Source organism: Diplotaxodon limnothrissa, linkage group LG19 (assembly GCF_057381915.1).
Source record: "Diplotaxodon limnothrissa isolate DT_005_m linkage group LG19, D_limnothrissa_male_GT1.1, whole genome shotgun sequence".
Classification (NCBI taxonomy): Eukaryota; Metazoa; Chordata; class Actinopteri; order Cichliformes; family Cichlidae; genus Diplotaxodon; species Diplotaxodon limnothrissa.
The window spans coordinates 20169008-20193221 of NC_140614.1; the positions used below are offsets into that span (position 1 = coordinate 20169008).

At 40.4% G+C, this 24214-nt stretch overlaps 2 protein-coding genes across 3 annotated transcripts; one reads left to right on the forward strand and one right to left on the reverse strand.

The window, feature by feature from the left end:
• Positions 1-729: 729 nt before the first annotated feature.
• Positions 730-15139, reverse strand: psen1 (presenilin 1). 2 transcript variants are annotated; one of them, XM_085342375.1, is made up of 11 exons: positions 15045-15139; positions 13582-13668; positions 11836-12194; positions 11347-11488; positions 10011-10078; positions 9696-9916; positions 8546-8644; positions 4811-4903; positions 3840-4016; positions 2895-3013; positions 730-2683 (listed from the first exon to the last, which is right to left on the reverse strand). In XM_085342375.1, the coding sequence occupies exons 2-11, from the start codon at positions 13615-13617 to the stop codon at positions 2528-2530; spliced, it is 1470 nt and encodes a 489-aa protein (XP_085198501.1). In that variant the 5' UTR covers positions 13618-13668; positions 15045-15139; the 3' UTR covers positions 730-2527. The 2 variants fall into 2 exon arrangements, with proteins under 2 accessions (XP_085198501.1, XP_085198500.1); XM_085342374.1 differs by having other exon boundaries at positions 11836-12197.
• Positions 15140-15369: 230 nt separating this feature from the next.
• LOC146612077 (enhancer of rudimentary homolog) lies at positions 15370-22451 on the forward strand. Its single transcript, XM_085343002.1, has 4 exons — positions 15370-15445; positions 17506-17593; positions 18160-18280; positions 22206-22451. Exons 1-4 carry the CDS (start codon positions 15443-15445, stop codon positions 22306-22308), a joined length of 315 nt encoding a protein of 104 aa, XP_085199128.1. The 5' UTR covers positions 15370-15442; the 3' UTR covers positions 22309-22451.
• Positions 22452-24214: the final 1763 nt, after the last annotated feature.

A 24214-nucleotide genomic window follows, 5' to 3' on the forward strand; every position in this document is an offset into this window, starting at 1 on the left:
CTGGCATCAGGGGATGCTGAGTGCGGGATGCCAGTTTACCAGCACGCCGAGGAATTTCCACAATGTTCCCACCGACCCGCGGGTCGGTGGGAACATTGTGGAAATTCCTCGGCGACAATCTCATGAGGGATTGCTCACTGAAAATCAAAAAAGGCTAAAGTGTTTTTCAACTATTTGAAGGTTGATGTTGATCCTGACCTTTGTGGGGTGTGGAAATGAAAAAGAGAACAATCTAGTTTATAGCTTTTGTGCTGAAATGACTAAATATCCTGTTTTGTTTCTATCTCGATTCATCTGCTTAACTAAATATTTGATCCAAGTGCCTGAAGAAGTCACTTGGATGAGTGACAAAATGTTTCTCCCACTGAAAACGCTCCAGATGAACAGAATCAAGATACAGAGACATTAATTAACAATTCTGTTAATTTAGGGCAGCTGTGGTGTAAACCATACATTTGGTGGTGGCCCGATGCATTAGCTATGAACTGTAAGTAGCAGAAAGAGCAAAGACTTCCAGGACTATAACTGTGGTCCCACCGTTTGTACAGGTTGAGAATGGATATAGAAGCAGATGTCTGATAAGAAACTGCAGCAACAATAAAACAAAAAAGGCTTTTTCAATTTTATTGTTCATTTTTTTATTAAAAAAAAAAAAAAAGAACAAAATTTGAATTGGAGGAACCTTGCATAACACACATAAGCATGTGAAGGACAAAAAAAAAAGCCAGTTACCCAGGTCATTCCCAAAAACCAAAAGGGGGGGGGAAAAAACGGTCTGTTTAAAATGTCGCCTCTTGAATTCTTCTCTTTGCAAGCATGAGCCTCTAGTGGAATAACAGAAGTGCTGGTCACCCTCCAAAGTAATGTGCAGGCTTTTTGTTCTTACACATATCATATCGCTTTTTTAAATTTTTGAGTGAAAGTTTTTGGTTTTAATCCGACTAAAGCAGTCTGCTTCATAAGTGGAGATTAAGTTGTTTGCAAATTGAGGTGTCAAATTGAAATAGATGCACTCGTTCACTTATCAGGTTTTGACGCTCAACAACTGCACGTCACTGTTTTCACACGCTCGCAGGTTTTAATAAACTGGCAGGAATCCAGTGAATACAGTCATGTCTCTAAAAGTACTGTTTCTTTTCTGCATATGTTGAGAAAAAAAAACAAAACCCCAAAACAAAACATAACTGTATCTGCTTGTAAGTAAAATCATTTCAGTATCGATGTAGCATAGTTCCAAAAAGCACCAGGCGAGCATCATGAGGGCAGCTATAGCCTAAAGGTTCAGAGTTTGTGACCATGTGATCACAGGTTACAATCCCAATCGACAGGTTGGAAAATAAAAATAAAAATAAAGACAAGGGAAAAAGAAGGAAAAGGATGTTTCTGGCCTACAACAACAACTACTTAAATGCCCTTGAGCAAGGCACTGAACCACCGGCTGCTCCAGCAGAGCTCCTCAGTGGCAGACAAGTCTCAGGTGTGAGAGTGTCACTGTAGTGCTCTTTCCTCCCTCTACGAGCTGCGAATTCAAATCTGATTCCATTTAAAACTGGGGGCAGAAAACTTGGTGAAATTATGTAATGGGTGCCACAATAACACTTATTATTCAGTCCAAGAGAGAAAAGTCTCTACTATTCACATAAGGAAGAGCCTCACATGATCAAAGCATCCATTTCAGCGTACATCAATGTAAATCACACCTGCTTCAGACTTCTGCGTGTCTAAAGTGATTTTTTTTTAACCATTCTTAGCAGTGAGAAAAGCACACTCTGGTGACTGATATCTTATACACAATCAAACTACACATTTCTATCTATTATCACTATCATCACTGAGTGTCCATTCGTCTGATGAAGGCTTGGTAATCTTCGGTTTAGTTCGGGGCCAGTGGTAGCTCTGCAGTAATGCAAACAGATGTGACAGGAAGGTTGTTCAAAGTCTTTAAAGGAAGATTTCATGAAAACGTCTCCCTTTGCTCAACAGCTACCGCTAAGGTGTCCCTGAGGAAGGCACCTGCTGTAAAGCCACAGCTGTAGAAGACTGCGGTTGGACTGGGCTTCTCCTGGTTTTGAGTGTGTGTGTGTGTGTGTGTGGGGGGGGTGTCTGTGTGTATGCAAAAAAAAGAAAAAAAATGGGCACTGCTGAGAAAGGAGCGGATGAGCTCTTGTAAAGCTTCCCTGGATAAATAAAAGTAAAAGCTTCCCACTGGGTTTGGACTGCGCCTGAAGCTGTTGATCAGCGAACGAACTGAAGATGAGATCCCAAGCCGAGCGAGAAGCGTCGCTTCTTGGTTTAACACAGAAATACAAAGGTTTAAGAACAGCTGTTGTGGAGAATACGCTCCTTCGGTGCCAGAAAAAAAGGCAGAGAAAAAACAACTTGTGTCCCAGCATCATGAGCTCTTAGGAGGGGATGTGGGGGCGGGAGGGGCCCCAGCATCGCTCTTTGTTCCCCGGCTGTGAAGGAGCTGCTCTCATGTTGTTGGCCGGAGAGCTATGTGGGTGAGGGTTATCAGGGCAGCGTCCTGCTAAATGTAGAACTGGTGTAGCGCCAGCTTGTCCATGAAGGGCCGTACCAAGTTATCTGTGGCGAAATAGAAGACGAGGCCGAAAAAAATGGAGATGGGCAGAGCGGGGAGTGCTTTCTTGAAGATGGCGAGGAGGAGCAGAGTCAGACATAAGCCCTGCGGGGGCAGAGACAGACAAAATAAAACACTTTGGAAATAGCACACTGAGTAATTGTATACCAAACAAAATCAGCGCTGAAGGAGGCAAAAAACTGCTTATTATGTAATCAAGAGGTTTACATAAAGGGGGGTGGGTACTGTGCACCGAGAGAGGGTTGAAACTGCGGTGAGTCGAGTTTGATACCAAAATAAACAGCCGATCACTCACAATGAGGATGGCTACGAAGCAGGCGAGGGTGGTGTTCCAGTCGCCGCTGGCCGTGGCTGAGGCTTTTCCCACCAGCATGCTGTAGAAGATGAAGTCTCCGAGTCCCAGCTTGACACCCCCTGAGGAGGCAGAGGGACGCCACATTCAGGGTGGAGTCAATTCAAACAAGTTTTGCTTCAGCCACACACCCTATAACCCTTATAGAAACCTTTCCTTGTGTGTAATTACTGTACAAACAAGATCGCTCACCCCATATTTACTGAAGCTTTAAGTTAAAACGAGCACTGGCCTCAATATAGCACAGAGATGAACACTAGCAATTTCCTTGAATAATCGCTTCCTAATTTTCTCAGTCCCAAAATAGTTCCATTCACACATGCCCCCAATTTCACAGAAAAGGGAATACTTAAAAACATTCCTAAAATGTTTAATGTCTGAGTAGAAGAGGGAAGTGAAAGCTGATGATTACACGCTGAGAAGAAGAAAGCAGACAATGTGAGAATTCACAGGTTTGAATTACCAAACCCGGCTTTTAAATTTTTTACACTTTTAAAATCTAAAAATGACCCTGACGGGTTTTGTTTTTACTTAATAGCTAATCTGGATGATTTAAAGTATGATGCTCAACTCTATGGAGCACGACAAAATATTTTATGTTTCAGCAGGCAGCTGTTTTCAGAAAACGCAGGTAGGATCTTTGCCCATTTTAAGTAATACTTGTAGAATAGAGTGGAATAATTCACCGCTGCAAAGCCACATAGTTGCAGGGAATACTGGGCTTAAATCTGCAATCCTGCATGGACGCCAACGTTAGTAAATATACTTGTTCCATTACTTAACATTCTGTTTATGCTTCCATCTGCCCTGTGTACTTAGTACTACATAAGATCCAGCAGTAACCACACATTAGTCAGCCATAATGTTCAATATTGTTTCACCACTTACTCTCCTCATCGTCCTCTTCAACAGGAGGACGCGCTGAGGCCATCTGCTGGATTTCCCGTCTGGTCTCCTCGGTGGACTGGAGCGGCCCCAGTCGATGCTCCTGTTGGCTGACCCAGGACTGGTTGAAACCTCCATCATCCTGTGACGGACTCGATGGGACCGGAGATGCCACTGGTGCTGAAAAAAGATACCAGTCAGGTTTGAAAAGTAACCGTCGAGTAGGGCTGTGCGATATGACCAAAATCTCATATCCCGATATAAAACATCTATCGTCCAATAACAATATAAATCACAAAATTTTAACATTTTCTGTAAATTCTGTGAATCTCGGGCAGCTCGACTTGTGTGAAGTGTTTCCAGCTGGGCGTCGTGTAGGTGAAGTCGAGTGTTTTAACAGATGCATGAAACTATACATTTTTAGACATAAGTTGTAACGGCCGCCGTTTTCTTTGTATTTATTACACAGCGTGCTGCGGGGAAAAGCCTGTTCTAACGTTTGAGTCAAAGGTTTATTTTTAGCACCTGACGGCTCTTTTTTACTTCTCATCCGTAAATACTCTGCATACTCTTTCACGTGATTCAGTTTATTTTGAAAAGTCTCAACAGGATCTTGAGCTTTATTGTGAAAGGTTTATGTGGAAAATAAACAAGCGGACACCCGATGGTTTGACCGCCGTTGTTGCTAACGACAACCCATAAAAACAGGCGCTTGTCCGTCCGTAGTGTGGTTATATTAAATATAAGAGAAAGAGAGAACTTTAAGAAATGAATATAGCCACTACAGTGACCATCAAAACGGTGAAAAAATATTGCCGTAAACGTTTATTTTGCGACACCACGAAACAAACGATAGCGTAAAATGAAACGATAGATGTTTTTATATCGTCATCCGATATATATCGTTTTATCGTACAGCCCTACCGTCGAGCACCAAAGTCAAGCGCAGTCCATCTCTTTGAGTTGTTAGTTACCTTCTTGAGGCTCTTGTTGAGGCGAAGCTGCTTCTGTCGAGTTCCTATTTGGCCTGTCTGTGTCTGCCATGTTGACGAGCCACACCATCGTAGCTGGAGAAGAAGGTTTGGGAGATCGGTTTGTGTTAAGAGCCTTTAAAAGGTAAATATAAGTTAGCAACAGCTGAAGCTAGAGTGCTACAAACACATCTTAAAATGAGCTGAAAAAAACAAAACAAAACAAAACAAAAAAACAAGCACTATATGAAGTTGAAGTGTCCATTAAAGGAAACACCATCTGTTTAAGGGAAGGCAGACATTCTAAAACAAAGCTTAAATTTAAGATTATTTGAACTATTGAAAGCAGAAGAAGTTTCATTAGAAATAACTGCTGAAGGTAGCTGAAGTTTCTGATGATATTTAAAAACATTTGAGTGTTTGAATGGAGGTGAATGGTTAAGGTCTCACTGTTTAAAGCAGGATGTGTGATACTGACTTTTATCGGTTTTCAGCGTCATTTTGTTATCGTTTTTATCGTTAACTCGGTTTTCCTGGGTCTTTTCACGTGTGTTATGAATAAATCTTCTTTGTTTCGGTACCGGTACTAGTTTTATTTTGTTGTATTTATCCGCGACACCTTAAAGGCCGGTCCGTGAAAATATTGTCGGGCATAAACTGCTCCGTGGCGCAAAAAAGGTTGGAGACCGCTGGTAGTTTTGCCTCCGTAAAACCACCACAGAGAATTTTAAACCAAAAAACAATCGAGATGTGACTGAAGTGCAGACTTTCAGATTTATTTCAAGGACTTTAACGCAAGTTGTATTAACCATGTAAGTTGCAGCCAATTTTATAGAGTCCTACATTTTCTGAGGCTCAAATTAAACTGACATAATGTAAAATATAATGATTGTTTTTACTAACTGGAGGAAAATCATTTGCAGTTAATGGCGCCGTGATATTTAGAATCAACGGACATTATTAAATGCTGGCCTTTGCTATAGCTACCTTCAATGCTGCATGTGTGTGGGTCTTTCTGCTCTCCGTTTAATCTGCAGTAAATGAAAAGTAAGCTCTGCTGGTTCTTAGATCTCGCTGAATCAGAGCAGATACTACAGCCCTGTACACTTCACATTTATCCTACTACTTCTATCAGCAGTCGCATCATCATTAAACACTAGTGACCCGATTGTCAGCCAGACATGGCCAATGGCATAAAACCACCTCCACCATGTCTGACGGATGATGCGGTTTTCTTTGGCTGATGATCAATTTGTGTCCTTCTCCATACTTTTCTCTTTCAATCATTTTGTTACAAGTTAGTCTTCGTTTTGTTTATCCAAAGATTTTTTTCCAGAACTGGGACTCTGGGAGAGTCTAATCTGGTCGTTTTGTTCTTGAGCGTAAACAGTGTTTTGTACATTGTTGTAAACCCTCTGTATTTCCGGTTATGAAGGCGTCCCCTGATTGTAGACCTTAACAAATGTGCCGAGCTCCTGATGAATGTTCTTCAGGCAGACGTTGCAAAGTTGTTTTCTTAGTGATGAAATTAATTATATTACCGTGCTATTTAAGCTATAAATTACAAATTTACCTCTTTAAATCAATTTTAGGCATTATGTCTGCTTAATTTGTCATGAAATAACAAGAGATGAATTCTCTCCTGTCATTTAAAAGTCCAATTAATTTTGAGCCACTGAAGAAAGGGGACTGTGTATAAAAATACCTGTAATTCCTAAGTTCTTGATGTAATATGCTTTTAAAACCCCTTAAATATCAGCAAAAATCTGCACTTTAAAAACATTACGATTGTTTGAAATTAAATCCACTGTGGTGGTGGTGGTGGTGGTGTACAGGTCCAAAGCTACAAAAACTGTGTTTGTTCAGCAAGTTATGGATTTAACCCTTGTATGGTGTTCGGGTCTGTGAGACCCGTTTTCAGTTTTTCCCAAAAGAAAAATTAAACAATTAATTATTTTTCCAACCTGAAATTCATTGGCTTTGGCTTATTTTCTGTGAAGAACATAAATCCGAACTAATTTTCAATGACCTCATACCGTACCTCCCCCCACGCATTTACATTACATACAAGGTGTTCGGGTCCACTGGACCCAGGTCTAATAAAAGTGTTGAAAGTGTCGGTCCTGTGTTCCCACACTCTGTCCTCCTCCTTTCTGGTGCTGCTGATAGTGTTTTCTTCCCCTCCTGCTCCGCACAAAGTTGCAACATTGTTGAAAATTCAACTACCAACACCGTCCGCTCTTACATTCCCACACATTTTACCCTCTTTCTTGATCCAAATTTTATTTTCTCATACCCTGTCCCACCTGCAAATTAGGGGCATAATACTATAAATAAGACTTTGCCAGTGTGGTTCTTTATCACAACTGATCAAGATGGCAAAAGATTATCTGCTGCGAGGGCCATCCAATTGATTTTGGAAGAGAGAGGAGCTTCTGATGATGATGTTGACAAAGAGGTTTCAGAATATTTCACATTTCTGAAAATTCAGAGTCTGACAGTGACTTTGAAGAAGAGGATGAGGTTGAGCACCATTTAGTAACAAAACGAAGACGAGTACCCCATCTGCAGCCAGCTCCAGGACCAGAACAAGCCCACCAGTCAGCAAGTGAAGAAATATGGATGTCAATAACTGGTGAAATTGAATGGTCTTCTTGCCCAAGAAATGAGCCACCCTGCAGAGCTGCTACTGTGATAAGCCAGGGCCAACACGGCTGACAGTTACTCATGTGCAGGACATCAAGTCTTCATTTGAGCTTTTCATCCCAGATTCCATCCAGAAAATTATTCTGGATTGCAGTAATCTAGAAGGAAGGTGTGTTTTTGGAGAGAGGTGGAAGGAGATGGACCAAATTCATCTAAGAACCCCAAAGGCCTACTTTGGGGTTCTTATCCTTGCAGGAGTTTTCAGGTCCAAAGGGGAATCCACAGAATCCCTGTGGGATGCAGAAACCAGCAAGAACCTTTCCGTGCATCAATGTCTCTGGAAAACTTCCACAAAATTTCCAGGATTATCCGTTTTGATAACCGAGACGACAGACCAGCTCGACGGCAGAGAGACAAGCTAGCTGCCATCAGGACAGTGTGGGATAAGTGTGTGCACCACCTCCCCTGTTTTACAACCCTGGGCCTAATGTCACCATTGATGAGCAGCTGATCCCATTTAGTTGTGAAACATATTGCTTCACATGTAAATGTGTTGTGTCTTTCCACTCACTCCACTTGATTATAACTGATTTATTTTTATAACATTTTATAAAAAAAGAAAAGAAACGAGAAGCACATTAATTCATAAATGTGATCTAACAAAGGTAAAGGGAAAAAATTAAACATGTTTGCTGTTCATTTGGTTTGTAATTGGGATGAAGTAAACATCTGTTGAGTAATTTAACATAAAATTGTTTGATAGTGTTAAACTCTAGCGGGTCCACCAGACCCATGAACACTGGCTGAGTAAGAAAAATATGAACACCACACAAGGGTTAACTGTAACACAACGGAAACACTGGAAACATTACATTTAGAGTAGAATTGGTATTTCTTAATCTACATATGAAATCATTTAAAATGCTAAAAATGAAATTAAATCACTTACAGAAGAGGAAAGAGTTTAAGTATGAGAAGAAAAATAACATTTTAAGTAAAGGTACTGAGGATTTCATTTGCCCATCTTTGTTTTAATGCAATAAAATGTTACTAAATGTAGTGGTGTAGGCCTGCGGACATTGTCCATCTTACAAGAATAGATGAGAGCTGGAAAGATGGGCTCATTTCTCTCTTGAGCAGTCTCCACCAGGATCCTCAGAGGCCCTTTGGGACAGAGCACTGCCAACAGATCTGCAAGAGAAAAGACGACAGAGGCCAGAAAAAGGATGTTAGCTACTGAACAGAGGGTTCTTTAAGAAGCCAAATGACCTGATGTGATATCTTCTATGAACAAGGGGCAGGAGCTTAAGTTAACATGCACAGTTTCTGGCAGTCCCAAATCTCTAAAGGGTTTATTTCCTAGTTTATTGAAACATGGCAAAATTTATGATACATCCAAGTATTACACAACACTGTGATCTGTGGCTAAACTTTGGCTCCCAGTTAAATAGTATTCTTGGAAAAGAAAACTGCCACACTAACAGGAAATCTAATTTGATGACGCTTGATATACCCTGGACTTTGTCCCAGTGCGCTGTCTTTGAGGAAATGCACAAATCAAGACAAAAATATTAAGCAAGCTTTCGGGCAAACACACTTCCTATGGCATAAACGCAAAGTGATTTAAGCCTGGAACACTAACTCAAAAATTCCTCTGTGACTGACATCTAATCTATCTACCATATGTGTTTCTTGTTGCCACCACTGATTTGACAGTTTGAGCATCTGTGTGTGCTCTCTGGATATCAGGTTTGGCTTTTAGCCCTTCTGCCCCCACATTTCCATTCCTCACAGACTTTTCACCCCATTTTCAAGTACTTTTGTAAACGTTTTAGCTCTTGAGAAACATTCTTCCCTCTAGCAACGAGTTATTTCAACACTTGCATACATACCACTGCAGAGAGAAAACATTTTCCTATAAGTAAGAATACATTTGCACAGTGGTGTTTAGTTAAAGGTGTAACGGATTGGTCAAGATTAGGTTTTATTTCAGAGTTTATTCATTTATCAAAAATATAGAAAAGGCTCAATTGCTTAAAAAGTTTTTGTTTAAAAATCAAAAGTTTATATATCTTAAAACTGACATTTTAAAGTTTAGCTTTTTTCCCCCCCTCCATGCTTTTATCCAGCGCAACCGCTAAAAGAAACCAGATGACTGGACATTAGCACACAAAAACATCTTCAAAGGTTTGATGAAGACTTTAAAGAACACAGAGGTCAAAAAGCAGCGTGCGAGACTTACCGTAGACAGATATGACAGCTAATATGAGCCAGGCAGTCCACTCTGGCAGGTACTTGATGAAAACCAGGGCCATCAGGGCACTGATCATGATGAGGTAGGCCTGCTGGAGCCGCAGAGGTCCCTTCCAATGAATACACATCATCCCCACCACTCCGAAATTCCAGATTATTATCGCTAGGGTTACGTAGTCCATGGCCAGATTGTAGGTCTTAAAAACCTCTCTGTTTGGACAGAGTGAAAGCATAATGAATTAAACTGCTTGACACTTTGAAATGTTTGTAACAACTGCATTAAAAGTTAAGTTGTGCGGCTTACTTGAGGTAGATGTAGGAGAAGAAGAAGAGCAGGAGGAGAGAGGAAAGGAAGAGCCAGCCTTGGATCACCTGTGAGAACAAAAATCCGCATTATTTACAGAATATTTCACCGAATCTGTGCTTGTAAGACTCTGTATCTAGAATTTGATTTAAACTACAATATTTGACCCAAAAGGAGTCGCCTTTAGGTCTTTAATGAAAATTTGAGTCTCTTTAATCTCTCCTCCTGAAACATTTTTACTTCAGGGTATGACCAAAATATGTGATTATGGTCACTAATATGTGGCTCACATTTTCTCCAACACTCATTCAACTCAATTTCTGCTACCATTTCTTCCACCCTAAAAATCTCATGTAATGGGAGTTGGTTCTCTGATGTACTCCAGTCCATGTTCTTACCACTTATCCTGTAGTATAGCTGCATTTGCTTTGCCAGCAGAAGGTTTGTGGGTGGGGCTTCTGTGGTCACAGAGCAGTGTTCATGAGATGACCGTATGAGAGATGTTGTATTATTGCCATCACATACAGCCCAAGAATAGCAAAAATTGATCTGTGTTTGCAGCAGTCTGAAGCCTGTGCTTTTAGCTCAGACGGTTTACTTTTATATATGTTGCAAAGCCATGTTTAATACAAGGTAGACCACAGGAAACACAATGGACAAGCAGAAAACAGCATCAATGAGAGCTGTATTTGTATTTGTGATCACTCCATGATTAAATTGCTATATATTTCATCACACTTAATCCCTGTATTTTTTATTTTAGTCTCCAACTCAATGTGTAAATGTATCCATCATGCTGTGCATTCTAGCAATGGAAAGGGAAAACAATGGTGTCTGTTTCTTATAACTACTCTCTGCTAATTCAACAAAAATTATGAATGCAAAAGTCAAGTATTGATTAAAAACTAAACCTTTCAATAATAATGAAGGCGCTTTGATAAAGGAAGCAGTGATTTAGAGCCACACCTTACCAACTTTATTTTGTTTCTAACACAGTCACAGTTCCTGAAATCATATTTCTACAACTTGACTGGGGATCTACACCAACTGACAGACAACTTAAAACATGTTTTGTGTTTGGCGCTTTTCCACAGGAGATTTCTGTATTTGTTTTTTTATTGGTTTTTTTTGTTGTTTTTTTTATCTAAGCCGTACAGCTAAATAACAAATTATCACGAACACTATGTTCCTAGTGAAGCTATGTCTTTCCAACTTTAACAAGTTTAAACACATCCTGTAAAAAAGCCTTGAAACATTAAGTGTTTTTACACTCTAGGGTGCAGCTAATAAGACTATATACGTGGTGCAGCAAGATGTTAGAGGTGTTAATCTGTACCTTGTAGCAGCGGTACTTGTATAACATCACCAGCACCAAAGTCATAACGATGATTACAGTGATCATGATGGTGGCATTCAGAATGGAGTTGAGGGCTCTCTGTCCTACTGTGTCTGTGTCTTCAGGGAATGGTGTGTAGATCCTGAAGTGACAGATTAAACACACACACACACACACACACACACAGTACAGTTTTGGAGCAGATGATTCAGGGGCATTAAAGTCTTCAGAAAAACTAAAGATATGTAAGATTATCTTTCTGTGGTTTGAGCCAAATTCAGGCTCTCTATAAAGATCTTAAGCATTAACAAAGCTACACGTATTACTGTCTACATGCCCAAAGCATGGACACAAGCACATTACATTATCTATACCTAGTGGCAGTTCTCCTGACCTGCACTGCATGTCATTCAAACAGAGGCTCTAATGTGAGCCTTGGATCATCTCATTTCCCTATTACAATCAGTGTGAAATGGTCACAGCACTTACAATCTCTGCCCGTCATTCTGGGTGTAGAAGCTGACAGATTTTATGGTTGCCACGACGACCACCATGCAAAGCGTCACTGGGACAAAAAGCATGATGACATGCTTGGCCCCGTATTTCAAAGTCAGCTCCTCCTCATCCTCCTCCTCTCTTTCCACCACTCTTGGAGCGGGAGCAGTGGGGGGCTGCCCATTCTGCTCCGGGCTGGTGCCATTGCCACCACCTCCACCGCCACTATCACCTCCTCCTCCAGTTCCAGCTCCAGCACCAGCTGCTGAACCACCTCTGGACCGCGCTCTGGGCACACCAGTTTCTTGTGGTTTCTGGGTGGAATCTGGGGATCTGTTAGCCTCCTGTTGGTTCTGCTGATGCAGGAAAAGAGCCATATTTGAAATGTGTGAAAAACAAACAAACAAACAACCACACACACACACAGTTATGCCTCCCGTTACTAAATAAAATTCCCTCAGACAGTTTTATCAGCCCCTACCTACTATGATAGAGTTAAAAAATGTATCTTACACATACATAATGAAATCTCTGAACTAAGATTTTGCCACACAAATGTCTAGTGGTGTACACATTTGCCTAACAAATGAAAGATCCCCAGATCAATCACAGGAGGAGACACAAATCCCTTTAGGGTTGTGCCAGGAACGCTGTGGTGACCACCTTATGATTACAGAAGCAGCCAAAAGTAGTTTCTTCTTTATATTGGCAAATTAAATGTTTTCATTTAGCCACTTTATTTGCGTAAATTGAAAACAAATGCACACCAAAATGTGAAAGATTAAAACTAAATGTTATCAGATGATCCATATGTGCACTTGACTGGCTCACCGCCTCTCTTGCTCCAAGGATAACAGCAGCGTGCTTGTTCCCACTCACCCTGAGGATCTGTCCCGTCAGGACAAAATAAGGACGCAACTCAAGGAGACTGTGTGAACTAAAACTGTCAGGCTGCCAGACGAGTCGAGACATGCGGCAGCCTAGACATGAAGCAATTGTACCAGGTACACAGAAATGAAGACAGGAGGCGTCTCCAGAGATCCGAGTAGTGAAAGCTGCCAGAGGTTTTAAACAGGCTGCTGTGCAAAAATGACCTCGCTGTGTGGTATGCTGCTTTGTGTCTCAGTCCTGGGAATTAGGCCAATATTGGTCTCAAGGACAAAAGAGATACAGACTGCTTTTCTGAATAAATTAACCAGGTATGTAGTGATACTGTAACAGCACGCCCTTCCTAGCCAGACTTGTCACTCTGGCAAATCTGGCTGGAAAACAGAAACAAAGTGTTCCCTTAGCTGAAATATAGATGCAGTGTATGAGTTCAACTGTTGTAAAGCACAAGGCTAAGCACTGTTAAGTGCACTATGACAGTAAAAAGGGACTTTGAGTTATTCACTCCACGAAGGAGGAAATGCCTTTGTTTACAGTAACAGCAAACTTCAGAGCACAAAGCCAACTTGTTCCTAAAGCTTCTATGTATGATTTAAAGGTTAATGGTTGTGCTGTCAGCTGAAACACACTGCTCCTTATCAGAATATAATCACCCTGTCCTGGACAATTTACTGTAACAGAGACCAAATTAAATGATTCAATTAAAACTACTCAACAGCACATGACGTTACAAAATGACTACGAAACTTTACTTCCCTCTTACTGAGACTCTTGTGTGGCAATCATTAATCACTACATTAAAATAGACGGATATAGCATTAGAGGCACTGTGAAACTTTATTTCATACTGACCATATTGTTTTCGATATCCTCTGCATTGTTCGCCATTGTTGGCTCGGTGGACTCTTGTCCTTACATGCAAACTGGAACTTTTCAACCCTGATGAAAGAGAAGTGGGTCAATAGAACATATAACCACCAACACAGGAATAAATCAAGCGTGTAAAGACAGAGAGAGTCATGTTTTGTGCAGATTATAAACTAGATTAGGCAAATTTGTTATGTGAAATGAAAGGGACAGTGACAAAAGTAAATTAATCAGAAAACATGTTAAATATCAGTGAATATCAGAGTTCCATTGCGTGTGCATGTTGTTACAAAACACAAGACCAATATGGGTGTCGGTTAGCTCACAGCATGAACATGCAACCATATGCCGCAGCGGCCCAGGTTTGATTCAGATCCACAGCCCTTTGCTGCTCATCTTAACTACTTTCCTGTCTACCGGCCACTGTAAAAATGTTAAAAGCCAACCTAAAAATGCATGTTAAAAAACCTAAGACCCATATAAAATACTAAAGTAGCACTAATTAAGTGGTAGGAATTTACTTAGTGGTGGAATTCAGTGTTTCGCAGAGTTGGAAATCATTTTAAAAGACAATTTCACACTTTTTTTAAAAATACATTCTTCTCATATTTTAAACAGTTCCAGTTATTTCTCAAAAATATTACCTGTGAAATCGTTTCGAAGACTTATCAGTCATTCCATTTTAATTAAAACATTTTAAATACTAGGATAAACTTAAATATCAGGCTTAAATAACAACCTTGATTGTGCTGAATTATGTCGATGTGTCTATCTTTCCACAGAGAGGCCTTTCTTATTGTAAAATAAGGAGGAAATAGATTTTGATAAGACTTCAGTTTTAAGAGATAACAACACGATATGTCAAGGTAACATTTGAGCCACAAATTAGCCTTGGTCGAACTTCAATCAATCAATATATACAAAATGCGTGTGTATGTACACACACATTTTGGGGGGAGGAGATCAGACAAGGGCAGTGTTCACTTCACAGCCATTGTATACAAGAAGAATGATTACGCTGATTAGTAACTCTTCTTGTGTATACAGAGACTCGTGAGAATTGTATTTGAACCTGTACTTGAAGACTTGAAGATATCTTTGAAGGCCATAAAAATAAAAATAAAACATCTATGGGAATGTAACGTTCACGCTGCTGATTACACGCCGGGAAATCCAAAATCTGTATTATTTGATCCCTTCTTCTTGCTGACTTTACATGCCTATCAGAGAGAAACCAGTAAGCTGTAACGTTGATTATCTAGCTGTAATAACTACTCACAGAGGTCATTTTTAATTGGAGATTCGCTAAAATGGCTAGTTAACGATAGCCAATAATGTAATAACGATAGAGCAGGCTGCGACCGCTGCGGGTGGTTAGCGCTGGGTAAGTTACGTAACCCAAATTTCAAATGGTTCCTGAAAAGGTCCCTTAAAAGAAAGACACTTACCTGCTATGAACGCAAGATAATTTTCTTAATTTGGGGGTTCTCGAGTCGGGTTTAAACCCGGGTGCTTTCTCCTCTTTGTTGTTCCTGTGTTCTCGCAATACATCCGGCCGCTGCTGCAAACTACTTCCTGTAGAGTCAGCGAATGTTCAGGATCAAAAAACAGTTCGAGATTTGTTTGTAGTCTTTATTGTTTTGCCAACCTCGTCGAATTAAATAAATTCTAAGGATGAAATGTTAGCTTTTATCGCCATACTGAAGCAGTAATAAGAAACCGAAACAAATAGCTTGAATTAAAATAGCGCATTTTGTTCTCAGCTGGTTGTTCTTCCGGGTAACAGAGGAGACGACGCAAGGAGCTAAGAAAATCTGCAGAGAGCTACTCAAAAGCGTCAGAAAACATGGTTAGTACGTTTTGATGCACTGTTTGCAGGAATGATTTGTACGAAGAGCAAAAGCAGTGCGTCGGTTTTAGCGGGTCATTTCAGCAGAGCCGGGTTTGTTGTAAAAACGATTTGTAACGCATAGTTAGCATGAGTGGGCGTTTGGCTCCAACAAACCTCTGAAGACATGAAGCACATTCACGACTGAGAGACTAGCAGCCTGAGGCGAAAATATTATTTTAATTACTTTTATTAACAGTTTTTTGCCACTTGCTTATCGCCTAAAGATAGTTTTACTTAGCACTTAGACGAATAGTTTGCTGTAGGCTTAGGTGTAGGTCTATTTGTTTATAATTCATTTCAAAATGGGCCGTTTGGATTTTGAAACATTTTTGTCAATTTTTTAAATTGTTGTTGTGGTTGGCCCCCAAAAATGTCCACTGTTCTTAATATTCCTCCATCAGTCCTAAATTTTCATGAGAATTAGTCATTCTAGGTTAATGAGCCAGATAAGATTCTAAAATTGCGTAGTTTTTACAAACAAAACCAAAATATTGCATTTTAATATACCATGTGTAATAACTTGATTATAACAGATGGAATGTATTTGTTGAATGTAATGTAGTTATTTATTTAATACTCAATGTGCCTTATATTGAAAGACAATTACATTAAATAAAAGTAAAAATGTTTGAAAATTAGTAACGTAAGTGACAGAACTGTGCAAAAGTCTTAAGCCACTCCTCATTTAATTATGTTTTGCTTCCAGTCAGCCAGAAATTTCTGTACTATTTTTAAGGGGTTCTTGAGCAGCAGTCCTCCAGTCTCACACAGGGTTAAAATAGTAATTTTGCACCATCAAGATGACTACAAAGAGTTAGTAGCTGAAAACTTGGCATATCGTAGCATGCCGTGCAGAGTGCATGGAAGAAAATTGAGGAAACCTGACAAAATAAGTGGTAGGATATAACTTTCAGACCAGATATCTGAAAGTTATATCCTTAAGAAATAGCAAATAAATAAATAAATCCAACAAAGACCCGACACAGGATCTGAGAGATGCATTTGACCCTTTAGTTGTTCCATCTACTGTTCACTGGGTTCATCAGAAGTGGTCTCAGTGGAAGGGTGGGTAATAAGAAGCTATTCTTAAGATGGGTAAACAGGAAGAAAAGGCTGAGGTATTCCATATTATACAAAACCTGGACTGAAAATCAGTGGGAACAGGTCTTATGAAGAAAATTTGACGTTTTTTGTACAAATTATCATTAATATGAGGAGGACTCAGGAGAAAGTGACCACAGTGAGTGTTTTGCAGTTTGGGGCTGCATTTCAGCCAGTACAATTGAGAAATTTGTCCAATTTGATAGAATTATGAACACAATTAGCACAGATGTTGATCTACTACGTAAAACCATCAGCAGTGCATCTGATTGGCAACACCTTAATTTTTCAGCATGACAATGACCCAAAATGGTAAATGGTAAATGGCTTGTATTTATATAGCGCTTTACTAGTCCCTAAGGACCCCAAAGCGCTTTACATATCCAGTCATCCACCCATTCACACACTGGTGATGGCAGCTACATTGTAACCACAGCCACCCTGGGGCGCACTGACAGAGGCGAGGCTGCCGGACACTGGCGCCACCGGGCCCTCTGACCACCACCAAAAAAACACAAGCAATACAGTAAAAGCATACCTGGGTAGAAGAACACACTGTAGAACACTATCAGTCATGGATTGGCCTCCCCAGAGCCCAGGCCTCATTATTACTGAAGCATTGTTGTATCATGTTGACATGGATTGGGAAAAAAAAAAGTAGCCAACATCCAAACAATGGCGTTGAATCTCCTTCAAAGAGCCCTGCAGAGCTATTCCCAAAGACATGACAAGAAGCCTAAGATGGTCAGAGCAAATATTGACTTTCGTGCTTCTTAGAACTATAAACTGTTTTTGCCTCAGATTCTATATTCACACAGAAGTACACCCCCACAAACTAACAAAAAAGACATTTGAAGATGTTGAATAGAGAAGGTGACTTGTATTATCAGACTAACAATAAGTATTTTGTTTTTCAGTCTCACACCATACTTCTGGTACAGCCCACCAAGAGGCCGGAGGGAAGGACCTACGCTGATTATGAGTCAGTCAATGAGTGTATGGAGGGTAAGCTGGTGGTTCTTTGTTCTTTTGTGTATTGCCTTTTCTTTCAGTGATATGTAATTCCACTCCACACTTCCAGGCTTTCATTGTTTACATGTACACAGCTTACGTGCATCCACCTGGAATTTTAGTCAAACTTAGTGAAGTTTCCATGATATTTCCTATCTATCTTGAGTCTGTAGTGTTAAAATATTAAGGGAAACTGGTTATTTTCACCCGACATGTATGCAACTTGTGTTTACTTACATGAGAAAACTTTTGGTTGTAGTGGTCAGGCAGTTCAACTAAAACTGTCCAGTAAACTCTGGTCATTTGACAAGTAATTGTCAAATAAGCATTTCATATGGTAATAATCTCCTGTTTCTAGTAGCACAGTTATCTTTCTTTGACTTTAGGAAGGAATTAATCTGTTATCTTATTATTTTTACTGCAGTATTTCTAATCATAGACTTTTCAGGTATTTATTTTGTAAGGTATTCCTTATTTGCATCAGAAATCAAAACATTGTCAAGTGAATATGGAAATATTTACTCATTGTGAGTGTAACATAGCATATTTTCCCCTGGCAGGTGTATGCAAGATGTATGAGGAGCATTTAAAGAGAATGAACCCCAACAGTCCGTCGATAACATACGATATCAGCCAGCTGTTTGACTTTATTGATGACCTGGCTGACCTCAGCTGTTTGGTGTAAGTTTCATGTTAAATTATTAAATTGTTTGTCATATCCAGCCCTGTGTATGTCTTCTAAACCTATGTATGTGCAAAGCATAATTAACTGATGGTACAGAATGATCAGTTTTTTAAAAAAAACTAGAGGAGTCAATAGAGTGTTAAAAGTGTTTGCCACATCAGTGCATTCAGTTCACGATTCTGCTTGCTAAATCTGCTGGGCAGGACAGATTTAAAAAGGGGGGTGGGGTTCTATAAAAAAAAAGAGAAATAAGTCTTGATGCATGCTCAATCATCCAGGTAAAGAAATCCCAAAAAGTTGATTCTGTTCATCTGGATGTAGCGTTTTCAGTGGAGGAATCGTTTCATCACTCAAATGACTTTTTCAATCTGAGCTGAATGCAGGTTTCCCCAACCTTATAAACCGTGGAACCATGGAACGTGTCCTCTCTGGTGGGGAAGGAGCCTCAGCTAGTGTGTGAGGTTGAGAGGTACTGGCTGGATAAGGTCAGGCTCACCTAAGCGCACGCACAGCTTAGGCTCCAGAACCAATCTCGTGGAAAGGGCCCGGACTCTTTCTCAGTCGGGAGTTGCCCTTGGTGAGAGGCGGCGGCCTGGGGTGGGTATCTTAGCATCCACTCGGCTTGCTGCTTGTACAGTGGGGTTTTTCCCAGTGGGTGAGAGGGTTTGTTCCCTGCACCTTCTGGTTGGGGAACAGGTCTTGACTATTGTCTGCTCCTATGCGCTGAACGACAGTTCAGAGTACCAAGCCTTCTTTGGAGTCCCTGGGTTGGAGTGTTTGAGGGTGCTCCACCTGGAGACTCTTTCTTTTTACTGGGAGACTTGAATGCTGACGTGGGTAACGACGGTGAGAACTGGAGGGGAGTGACTGGGAAGAACGACCTACCAGATCTGAATCCGAGTGGTGTTCTCTTATTGGACTTCTGTGCAATATATGTGAGGTCACTGAGGCATATTATCAATTCCTTGGTGGCAGGGCCCTTGTGGTGGATAGGGTTCGCCCTGAGTTCCTGAAGGACTTGGCCCACATAACTGGCAATAAGTCAGACCCCAGTGAGTTTTGGACTCTGCCAGGGCTGCCTTGGCATCTTGTGGTGGCCTCCAGCTCACACTGGAGTGGTTTGCACCCAAGTGTGACGCACAGGAATGAGAATCAGCACTCCAAGTCTGAAGCCATGGTCCTCGGCCGGAAAAAGGGTGGAGTGCCCACTCCTGGTCAGTGACCAGTTACTTTAACTCCTCCACTTGGGGCAGTATCTTGGGTTCTTTTCACAAGTGAGAGAACGGGAGATCGACAGACCGATTGTTGCTGTGGCTACAGTGATATGGGCACTGTACTGGTCAGTCGAAGTGAAAAGGAGGTTGAGAATAAAAGCAAAGTTCTCAATTTACTGGTCAGTCTACGTCCCTGCCATCACCTGTTGTCAGGAGCCTTGAGTAGTGACCAAAAGAAAGAGATTGTGGATAAAAGCAGTGAAAATTAGCTTTCTCCAAAGGGTAGCCTAACCCTTCCCTTAGAGAGGGTGAGGAGTTCGGCCATCCGGGAATGGAACAGAGTAGAGGCGCTACTCCACCACATCGTTAGGAGCCAGTTTAGGTGGTTCGGGCATCTTAAAAGGATGCCTCCTGAATGAGGTGTTCTGGGCATGTCCCACTGGGAGGAAGTCCTGGGGCAGACCCAGGACATACTGGAGAGGTTATATCTCTCAGCTGGCCTGGAAACACCTTGGTGTTGGGGAGAGGGAGGTCTGGGTTTCTCTGCTTAGGCTGCTCCCCCTGCAACCTGGCCTTGGATAAGCGGAAGAAGATGGATGGATAGGTCAGTACATGGACTGTGCGCTCAAACCAGCGTTTCTCCCTGTCCAGGATGCGTACATCCTTATCATTGAAATAGTGGCCACTGGCCTGTAGGTGTAAATAGACTGCAGAGTCCCCTGGCCTGACGAGTTAGCTCTTCTGTGTCATGCTATCCACTTAGCCAAAGGTTGTTTCGTTGCCTTGATGTCTTAATCATGGCAGGTTTGTGTCGGGGGACCGGATCCTTGTGGTGGACCAATTTTTAGCGCGGCATGTTTTGGGGATGTTTGTGGATGTGTTATGCTCCAGGTAGTCCAGGAAGGATGAAGGACAAGTGCTGCCTAAGCGAAAATCTTTAGTGATCCCTTGTGTGTCAGGAGTATCGGAAGAGTTTAGATGCATTTTCTCTAGACACCACATCTCTGTGGCTTTCAAACCTCACAGCCCATCATTCATCAGTGGTGCTAGTTTAAGTCATTATGCAAATTTACTGTTTATAAGAGACTGAGACTGAAGAAGTCGCTTGGATGAGTGGCATTTCACCCACCGAAAACAGTACAGCCAAATGAACAGAATCAACTTTTTGGGGCAATAAGACAAGTGATTAAGAAATGAGATGAATGCTGCAGAAACTCGTTAATCTCTGGATTCATCACACAGAGCAGTGAAATGTGTTTTAATTCAAGTTAATTATTTTATCTCTGAGTGCGCTCTCAGGGATGCTGTTTATTCTAAAGTGATAGCAGCAAATTAGAGCTCTAAAACTTTTAACCAGATACATTAACATATTAAATGCTACTGTCCCACAGCCTGATAGAGGAGATGTAGAAATCACTTTAGTTTCTCGGCAGATCAAAGTGAAATAATTTTTTTTGATTGAACAGGTATTCTTGCTGTGTGTTCTGTATTTTAGTAGCTGCAGTTCCACCAGGCTAAATGAGGCTTAACCGCAGATTAGGACCAAATATAACAACATTTATGTAATTTATGTATCGCAAAATTAATAAAAGTGCATTTCCATGACAATGTGGTGTCCAGTTTGCACTTTATTTACTGTTTTTAGGTTCAGCTTAACAAAATGCACATACAAACTTATTTCTCCAGCAAAGGATCTATATTGTGCTTACAGCATGCTGTAAGTAAAAGAATCAGTGAAAACATGTCACTTTCACACTATTTTAAAACCAAAGCTGCTCCCCAGGTTATGTGTTCAGCATAAGTTATCATGGCGATTTAACCAGGTAAAAAGAGAGCCACCCGCGACATAGAAAATAACTGTCTAACCTATTAATCTCATTTCATTGTACACCCTTCAGGTGTAAGAATTTAGATGAGCAATGTTGACAGACTTAAAAAAAAAAGATATTACAGGTATAATGGCACACTTGATGTTTTGTATTTTTAAAGAAAAACAGATCAGCCCCTCCTCGAGCTAAAATCTGTCCTCAAATTATTTAGAACCCATATCTTTTGATGATGACAAATCAATGACAGTCCTTTTTTTCCCTCAATCTTTTTGTCATCTGCTGGGTTTTCTTATTTCCTTCATTTAGATTTCTCCATCACAAAGCTGCCAAAACATGTATATAATTCATAGAGCAACCCTGCAGGGATATTTCCAGCAGTTTTCTAACACAGTTTGATTTGAAACAAAGTCTTTAGCAGTAAGTTTGCCTTCTAAAAAGAGCTTGTTTCCAGCTTTTTTTTCTGCTGCATTTGGCAGGAACGGGCACATCTCAGCATCAGTGTTTCTATTAATATTTTTTTAATGCTCGTGGCAGTGAGTGAAAACCACATCAAGCTTTATAGAGATGTAGAACAAGCCAGCTGCAATAACCTGCCCACAGGTGATTTAGGGCAATTTGTTATTCTTAATTTGGGGAGTTCAAGCTCATTTATTCAGGCAAGATTACTCTGTTTGAGTTCCTCTGAGCTAATCGCAGCTCGCAAAAAGACAAATCTAGAAGAACAGTCGCTACTTAGGTCACTTATTTGCTCATGTTGGGTGTTTTTTAAAAATAAGGAGTTGCATGTTTTCATTAAAAAAACTGAAGATCCTGGGCCAACCAGAGGGGGGGGGGGAGAAAAACGTTGAAACTGAATTTAATTTTTGGTGCTGCCTCAGGTATCGTGCTGACACGCAGACGTACCAGCCGTACAACAAGGACTGGATCAAAGAGAAGATCTACGTGCTGCTGCGGCGTCAGGCTCAGCAGGCAGCGCAGTGAAGCTTCTGAGGAGGTGGAGAGTGGGGGGGATCAGAATTATTTTTCCTGTCTTGAACTTGTTTTAAAAGTTTTAAGTAACTTGTTTTCAGAAGTTTTTGACTTTTTTTTTTTCTCATCTCATGTGGGGGGATGTATTTTGTATTTTATTGTTGGACTTAATAAAGTTTCCCTTTAAATAGCAAAACTCAAGACTCTCGTCTTATTGTCCTATGTTCTGTATTTCTGTGTTCTGTCTCTTCTTTCTTGAATTGAATTTTGCTCATCTTTTATTTATTTATTTATTTTTTATCTCTGTTGTATTTCCTTTAGTGGAATTTTTTGTTTTCTTACTAGTTTTATGTGTCTTTCATCTACACTCCCTCTTGAACAGCATGTCAGCTGTAGAAAAGTGCTAATAGTGATTGACTTTAAAGTACTCGTGAAGTTTTCCCCTTTTTGCCGCTGCTTTTCTGTTTACATTATTCTTTTTTGTAATTGCGTTCTTTTACTGCCTTGTTCCTCATTTTCTGCACTATTTATTCTGCCCCTCTCCCTTCTGCTATCAATTTGTCAAATGTAGAAACGTGCTGCTGAGAATGATAATTTGCCTTTCAGTCCTGCACGTTGTGAGGCTTCCAGTTTTGGCTCAACAATACAAAAGCAAATAAGCTTAACAAAGCAAATAAGCTCTGTGTTTAAAAAAGGGGGTTTCAAAAAGTACGGACTGATTTACATGATTTTTTTTTCTTTGTTATTATTATTAGAGGTGAGACTTGGCCCAACTAGATGCAGGGACTGAATTAATGAATAGCTTGGAGTTATTTTTCAGCCTTAATAGAGCCTCCATCTCACATTATCCAGCATCCTCTTCAGTCACACCAACCCTCTCCATGTCCTCCTCCACTACATCTGTGAATCTTCTCTGTGGTCTTCTGCTTTTTCTCCTGCCTGACATCCACCTTCAACATCCTATGTCCAGTATTGTCTGTCTAACTTTGTCTCCTACTTCTCAGCCTGAGCTGTCCGTCTGATGTACTCATTTCTAATCTTTCCCATTCTGTTCACTCCAAATGAAAATTTTAAGCACCTTCACCTCTGCCCTCTTATCTTTTTTGTCAGCACCGTCTACAAGCTATACATCACAGCAGGTATCGCTACCATCTCGTAGACTTAAGTTAAACAGACTCTTGCTGCACTCTGTAATTAGCTCCTTAATGACTCGGTCCAGTGGTAAACAGTTTGGTATCCTTTCAGAATAAATGGGGATACGGTTTCGAAGAAAAAGCTTCCTTCTTCACTGATATTTTTTCCCCTTACACTCATTCTCCTTTGGCAGTTTAGCGCATAACTTTTGAAAACTGTGACTAATTATGTTAGTTTGCTTTGGAGTTATCCCTCATTTCACAGACAAATAACTCTTTGTGTATGTGTGTGTTTTTCCATGGATCATACTTAAGCAGACTTCTTTTTTTTCTTTCTTATTTCTGGTTATATGTGGCCTACATTCAATCTTTTTCCACCTTCTTTAATTTCCTTTCTCTTTTTTCCCCTCATTTTTTCCACTTTCTCCTCTCTTGATCTCTTGAACAGTGCGTGATTAAGCAACCCTCTTTGCAGCAGAAATAGTTTTAAAAAACGAAAAACTATTTCCTCAGTCATTTTATTTATAAGCATTATTTGCTAATGTTTTCTCATCTTCTGTTAGCACTTGTTGTACTTTCTTCTTCCTTAACACCATAAAGTCCTACACGAATGCAGCTTTCTTTACTTTCCCGTAGTTATGTCTTCCTCCTTTAGGTAGCACATGGCATGTCCAAACATTGATTTTCTTTTTCTTTACAATTGTGACCTACAAATGTATTACAAATATCAGAAGCGAGTGACTAAAAGATGCATATAATGCAAGAAAAGCCTCAGTAATCGGGAT

What these genes read in the sequence shown, in the direction of transcription:
- LOC146612077 (XM_085343002.1), top strand. An exon ending in AGTCAATGAGTGTATGGAGG is followed by an intron (nt 17,594 to 18,159) that starts GTAAGCTGGTGG and finishes TTCCCCTGGCAG; the next exon opens with GTGTATGCAAGATGTATGAG. An exon ending in GCTGACCTCAGCTGTTTGGT is followed by an intron (nt 18,281 to 22,205) that starts GTAAGTTTCATG and finishes GTGCTGCCTCAG; the next exon opens with GTATCGTGCTGACACGCAGA.
- psen1 (XM_085342374.1), bottom strand. Translation starts at nt 13,617, where the DNA reads ATGGCGAACAATGCAGAGGATATCGAAAACAATATG. An exon ending in TTCTCCTACATCTACCTCAA is followed by an intron (nt 9,917 to 10,010) that starts GTAAGCCGCACA and finishes CTGTCCAAACAG; the next exon opens with AGAGGTTTTTAAGACCTACA. An exon ending in TCAACAAGAGCCTCAAGAAG is followed by an intron (nt 4,017 to 4,810) that starts GTAACTAACAAC and finishes ATCTTTTTTCAG; the next exon opens with CACCAGTGGCATCTCCGGTC.